This window comes from Cucumis melo, chromosome 2, assembly GCF_025177605.1.
Source record: "Cucumis melo cultivar AY chromosome 2, USDA_Cmelo_AY_1.0, whole genome shotgun sequence".
Lineage (NCBI taxonomy): Eukaryota > Viridiplantae > Streptophyta > Magnoliopsida > Cucurbitales > Cucurbitaceae > Cucumis > Cucumis melo.
In genome coordinates, this window is record NC_066858.1 from 10,880,278 (window position 1) to 10,887,495 (window position 7,218).

At 34.2% G+C, this 7,218-nt stretch overlaps 1 protein-coding gene across 1 annotated transcript; it reads right to left on the minus strand.

Moving 5' to 3' along the window:
* Window positions 1–4,314: 4,314 nt before the first annotated feature.
* On the minus strand, window positions 4,315–6,235 carry LOC103487232 (tyrosine-protein phosphatase DSP3). Its single transcript, XM_008445479.3, has 5 exons — window positions 5,929–6,235; window positions 5,579–5,672; window positions 5,412–5,469; window positions 5,252–5,295; window positions 4,315–4,942 (listed from the first exon to the last, which is right to left on the minus strand). The coding sequence occupies exons 1-5, from the start codon at window positions 6,075–6,077 to the stop codon at window positions 4,685–4,687; spliced, it is 603 nt and encodes a 200-aa protein (XP_008443701.1). The 5' UTR covers window positions 6,078–6,235; the 3' UTR covers window positions 4,315–4,684.
* Between the last annotated feature and the right edge of the window lie 983 nt (window positions 6,236–7,218).

A 7,218-nucleotide genomic window follows, 5' to 3' on the forward strand; every position in this document is an offset into this window, starting at 1 on the left:
TATTGAGTTTACTAACATGATTCACACCCAATTCTCTTGTCCTATCAAAACCCTTCACACTAACAATGCTTTGGAGTATAAAGACCCCACTCTTCTATCTTTTATCTCCCAACAAGGAACTCTTGTTCAGTGCTCCTACCCCCACACTTCTCAACAAAATGAGCGTGCTGAGCGCAAACATCGCCACATTCTTGACTCAGTACGTGCCCTCCTTCTTTCTACGTCATGCCCTGAGAAATTTTGGGGTGAAGTAGCTCTTACATTCGTCTATACCATCAATCGTCTTCCTTCCTCTGTTCTTCAAAACATCTCTCCATTCGAAAGACTATATGGTACTCTTCCCAACTACTCTAACCTTAAAGTCTTTGGTTGTGCTTGCTTTATTCTCCTGCATCCTCATGAACACATTAAACTTGAACCAAGTGCTCGCCTCTATTGTTTTCTTGGCTATGACACAGGACATAAAGGTTTTCGTTGGTGGAATCCTTATTCCAATAGACTTCGTATATCTCGTCATGTCACATTTTGGGAGCACACTATGTTCTCTCGCTTGTCCTTCTTCCACTCCTTCTTCTCTAGTCCTTAACATTTCTTCATCGATACATCTATTGAGTTTTTTCTTCTCTTTGAGTCCACTCCTGATACCGAGCTTGCTCAATTTGCATCTGCTTCTGCAAACTTGAACCAGTCGTCCGTCTCTGATGATGTCCTGAACCTACTCTAGACACCCCTCCTCGTCGTTCTACTCGGGTAAGGGAACCTTCCATCCATCTCCAAGATTATCATTGTTTTTCCACTATTGTTTCCCTTGTTGAACCTACCTTTTATCAAAAGGCTATTACTGACCCTTTATAACAGAAAGAAATCGATGATGAATTACAGGCTCTTGAAAAAGACTTACACTTGGGACTATGTAGACTTACCTCCCGGTAAAAGACTCATTGGCAGTAAGTGGATCTACAAAATCAAGACTCACTCTGATGGTACTATTGAGCGTTATAAAGCTCGTCTTGTTGCAAAAGGATATTCATAAGAATATGGTATTGACTATGAAGAAACATTTGCTCTTGTGGCTCAAATGACATCTATTCCAAGTTTGTTAGATGTTGCTGCTGCCAAGTAATGGCCTTTTCTTCATATAGATGTCAAAAATGATTTCCTTAATGGGACTCTTTCTAAAGAAGTTTATATGAAGCCTCCTCTTGGTACTTCTCCTCCTCCTCACAAGGTGTGCCTCCTGCGTCGAGCATTATATGGTTTGAAACAGGCTCCACGGGCTTGGTTTGCCATATTTAGCTTTACCACCACTCAACTAGGATTTTCTTCTAGTCCTCATGATACTGCACTCTTTACTAACCACACACCCCAATGTATTGTTCTTCTTCTTCTCTATGTTGATGACATGATTATTACTGTAATGATCCACAGGCCATATCTGATCTCCAACATAATCTTGGTCAACATTTTGAGATGAAAGACCTTGGTTCTCTCAATTACTTTCTTGGCCTTGAAGTCTCTCGGCACACGGATGGGTATTTATCTCAAGCCAAATATGCCTTGGATCTCTTAGTCTGCTTAGGAATTACTAACTCTAACACGGCTTCGACGCCATTAGATCCCAATGTTTATTTGACCCCTTATGATGGTGTTCCTCTTGAAGATGTAAGTCTGTATCGACAACTTGTTGGCAGTCTCATCTATCTAACAGTGAGTCATCCAGACATTGCACATGTTGTTCATAATGTCAACCAGTTTATGGCTGCTCCTAAAACCATTCATTTTACTGTTGTGTTACGTATTCTTCGCTATATCAAGGGAACCTTGGGGCATGAACTTCAGTTTTCTTCTCAATCCTCTCTCGTATTATCTGGCTACTTTGATGCAGATTGGGCTGGGGATCCCACTGATCGGCGTTCTACAACAGGTTACTGTTTGTACTTAGGCGATTCTCTCATTTCTTGGTGTAGTAAGAAACAAAGTGTTGTCTCTCGTTCCAGTACTAAATCAGAATATCGTGCTCTTGCTGATGCTACCACTGAACTCCTATGGCTTCGTTGGCTCCTTGCTGATATGAGTGTTCTCCAGCAGGGTCCCACTCTCCTTCATTGTGATAATCGTAGTGCCATCCAGATTGCCCACAATAATGTTTTCCATTAGCGTACAAAGCACATCGAAAATTACTGTCACTTCATTCGTCATCGTCTCTTGAGCAACACACTTCATTTGCAACCTGTCTCCACCACTGAGCAACCAGCAGATATCTTCACCTAAGCTTTACCATTTACCTGCTTCAATTAGTTACTTACCAAACTCAAGCTGACAACTACTCTACCACCTTGAGTTTGAGGGAGGATATTAATGTATAAAATCTTTTGTAATTAATAATATATTATTTTATGTTATTTGTTTCCTTATTGATCACATAGATCTTTGTATTTATCCCCTTGTTCCTTGATGTAAAGATACACAGTTATTATATTCAATAAAATATAAGCACAAATTCAGAAGACTCTTCCTCCATTTGAAGAGTATATAGAGTAAAAGAGGTAAAATGCTATGGTTTCTTACCAATTTGAAAAGAAAATCATACAAGCAAAGAATGGTGTTTTTTTCTATACTTCTAAAACAACCACGAAACCTTAGTTGATGTTCTATTTGGTTCTTGAAGTTTCAAAAGACACTTCAGTTATAAAGTTTCTAACGAAAAAAATGATCGACACTTAAACTTGTTAATATTGGTCAATGGTGACAACAAAAATTTAAATGAGTGAGCAAAAATATATTGCTTTTATATTTATTATTATTTTAGGATAGAAATTTTTCATCTTCAGCTTCTTCGTGTTAGAAATGACATGTGGGCTTTAGCCCAAATAGCAAAATTAAGATAATCGTCCCACATCGATAATCCTTGAAGTGGAAAGTGGGTATATATACCTAAACCATCAAAGGAGATTTCAAACTAAGTCAGTGGTGATTATCCTGATATCATTTGGTTTCAACCCTCCAATCTCAAAAACCAAAGGTTAACCCCTAGACAATTTGATCAAAATTGAAATTTTCCCATAAATTTGTTCAATAAATTTCATCCAAGTGACTTAATAAGAAGATCTAACTAAAAACAGACTATAAAATCCAAACCTTTGAACATACCGAAAACATTATCATATATTATCACAACAAACCCAGTTTCAGAGTTAATTTCTAATCAAAGTCGCACTAGTACAACAACATATTCAACCACCATATTCAAGATCCAATACAAAATTCAAGAACATGAACGCAAACAACGATGCCATAAAACAGGAGCCCTAAGTAACGTAACTTGAAGAAGAACCAAAGAGTTGAGAGAAGGGATTGATGACCCCTATCCTAAAATAATAATATAAAAACATATATTTTTGCCAACTCATTTAAAATTTTCTTCTCACCATATAACCCAATTAACAAGTTAAGTATCATGTCACTTTTCCATCATGTCAACGGTAAGTTGAGTATAAGGACCATTTAGAATGATTTCTTGAACGTTAGTCACTAAAGTGTCTCTTTTGAATATTTAGAGATCAAATATACATTAAATTCAAACCATAGGAACTAAGAGTGTATTTTAGTAGAAGTGTAATTAACTAGTGTTATTTCTAATTTCAAGTTGATCGACAAATTGTGACATTTTTTTGCATGTTGAAGAGTTCTTTGGATATTTGCAATTTTGAATTTATTAGGTTTTCAATCTAGTTTTACCATCTTTTTGCAAAAGAAGAGGTTTTTGTTATCTTTCCAAAAGATAACAAAAGGAGAATCTTTAATTTGGTTTTAATTTCAATTTACAAAAGTGCTAAAATTTCCCTATCTTCAAAATTATGATCTATATAGGATCCAATGAATGTATGAACCAAACTGGGCTGGCGTAGTCAAACTTTGACTTGAGGTCGAATTGAGTTGCGTGTAGGGTGGCTTCCAAGTTATCAGATGAGGCTGAATTATCAGCTGGTCAAAATAAAAAACTTTGAATATATGACTATTAATAGTTTGGACCTTTTACAAAGTTTACAAAGTATAAATCCTTAATTTAATTTAATTTAATGTTTTATCACATGGATACACTCCTTTCTTGATTTTAGTTTGTTTTTTCCCTTCCTTGTCTTGTTTCAATCTGCTCAAAAAGTAAATAATATATTTATGTTACTCTCCAAAAGGGACTCTGATTAGACAACAGACCCACAGTATTTAATTCTCAAACAAACTTGCAACATAAATTTAGTTTGATAATTATTATAAAATAAAAGAGAATAAGGATTAATTACAATAATAAGTCAATGCAAAACCACCCATGTTAATAAAATTGAAAGAAAAAAAAATTCCTAAATATATAGTTATCATCAAATAATAGGAAGCATCCAATGAAACTATACATTTTTTTTTTTAAGAAAAAAAAAAAAACAATCAATTAGATGAGCTATTCTTGAACTTCTAAGACTCAGGAAATAATAGTTTCCATAAACTTTGTTTTTGTTTGTCCTTCTTCTTTTTTCTTACGATAAAAAATTGGCAAAAAAAAAAAAAAAAAAAAAAAAGCAATCAGTGGGACCCTAAAAATGGGGAACCATAGACTCGATTGTTTGACAAGAACTTCAAATTATGTGCAATAAAGGAAGGTTGAGTTCTTGTGTGGATTGAAATTTTGGTTCTAAACTTTTGTTGTTTGAGGCTTTTGCAAGTTTTCTTCTCTATACAACAGCCTCCTCTTGTTTGAGCTATAACCTTGGTACTGGTATATGATGCTGTAAACACATTGTCTCAGAGACCCAACGTCGAATGTCTCGATGAATTGTAGATCCGTTGCCCTCGATTTTATCCCTGCAAATCGCTGGTACTCCTCGAACACCGATGTCAAGCACCAGTTCTGAAACTTCCTCAGGCAACCAACGAGGGACCCTGTTCGATGCTGTACAAATCAATGCTTTATTAGATTTAGAACAAGGAAGGAAACAAACTTCCTTCTTTCTGTATCGCAATCTCAGTGCCAACCTTTTCCTAGTTTGATAAGTTCTTGTTCTTAGTTTTTTTTTTTTACAAAAGTGTATGCAAAACCGTCATTCGAATTCTAAGGAAGATCGTTTTCAAATTTTGATAGTAAAGAATTGTTTCTAAAAATTTAATCCTCAGAAACACAACTCAGATGTCGTTATCAAATGGGTTCTAAGAGGATTCATTCACAATTTGCAAACTTAATTAGATTAGGATCAATTAATACCTTTCCACGCTTGCAGTGGATCAAAATGGGATGATTCCTAACATCTGAAAACCAGATATAAAATAACAAACAATTAGGAATCCAGATAATAATAACTAAGAACAACGAACACAAAAACAAAAACAGAAATCCAGATAATATGTGATGAAATTGTCAGTACCAATTAGAATTTTTAGTGCTTCAAGAATAGCATCCTTCGGAATTGAAACGAAAGGCTCCTACAACAATCCAAGTAATCACTTGATTATAACCAGCTAATCCATATTAATTCACACAAATGGGTCATCGATAGAACAACTTTGCAAATTGATATCGCAATATATATACCTTTTTTCCTTCGATTTTGAATTGAAAAAGCTTGATATTATTAGCTTTAAGAAACTCCAAATTCTCCTCAGGGTAGGGTTCAGGACACAAATATCTGATTAAACAATCAAAAGAGAACACAAATAAGAATCCGAATCAAAATTTGTTATAAACACAATCACAACCCCCCAATCTTGATGAGAAAAACCAACAAAAGCCAATACAAATTGGTTATCAATAAACAATTCCCACATCCCCAAAAATCCATCCCCAATCTTTAAAGAAGGAAATAGAATCAGTTAAGAACAAGTCCAACCTTCCCCCAAAAAAAAGAGACGAAGAATGAGAAATCAAGAAAAGAAGAAGCATACATGATGGAGCGGAGGTTGAGGCTGCGGAGGAAGGGGAAATTGGAGGGCTGAGGGAAGCCGGACCGGAAAATGCCGTCTTCGACCATGGAGAAGTTAGGGGGAGGAAGAAGAAGGGCGTTGAGATCGTGGTCGGCGACTTGGAGCTTCATTGTTGTTGGGGTGAAGGATTGAAAAGCAAAATAAATTGGAGAGAATCGGAAAGAGGGAAGAGAGATATCAGCGAAAACTTAGCGATGAATCCAAAATCTAATGTATATATAGCAAAATCTCGAAGATTTACGACTCCGTTTCTTCAAGAACTCAAACCCAAAACGGAGGCCATCCCCGGTTTTTACTTTTTACAGAACATACGAAAAACACACCCTCCCACATTCCCTACGGTGTCGTTTCACTCTTTTTTCATCTTTTTGGAAATATATTAATTCCTCCCCAAATTTAGCCCTTTTTTTTCATTTCAATCAAACCCCTCAATTTATCATTTTATCTATTTTTCAGTTCAACAATTTGTGATCATAAATGCCTAATTACCACACACCTAACCTAACTTTCTCAATCATTTTATCTATTTATATATAACTTTTTATCAATTCTATTTCTTCCTCCAAAATAATTTTAGAAATTTAATTAATAAAAAATTTTAAGTTTTATGTCTGAATCTTTTTAGAATTTTCAAGTTTAAATTCATCCAATTTATTGGTTTAAGTTTGGATGGATACACTTCAAAATTGAGATTTTAGTTTATCTATTCAAATTCAACTATTTGGCTTCTGACATTTTTATTTTATTTTAGAAAAATAAAATCAATTTAAATACTTCCTTAAATGCAAATATTAATACAAATTAGACGAAAATTTAAACATAAAAACATAGTGATGGTTTCTCAATTGCTCATTCTCCTCAATTTTATTTCTATATTGTTAGATATCTTCTTTTATATTTGGATGATTTGAAGTGATTTTAGTTTGAGGAAAGTTTAGGTTTGAATTTATATTATTATTTTTGCTCAAAATTAACATATTATGATTAATTGTTAATAAACTATTTGATGGAAACCTAATTAATCATTGCACGTGTTTAATTTATTTATGTAATCAATAGATATTAGGTTTGTAAATCGCAAGCATCCGAAATCATATATATTAAGGAGGTGTTATGTAAATATTAGCTGCTAATCAAACCTTTTTTTCTTTAATTTTAATTTCTATTTTTTAAAATAATATCTTTTTTTTTTCCAACAAAATAATATATTTTGATAGTTTACCTTTTAAATTGAATTACCTCAATGCATTG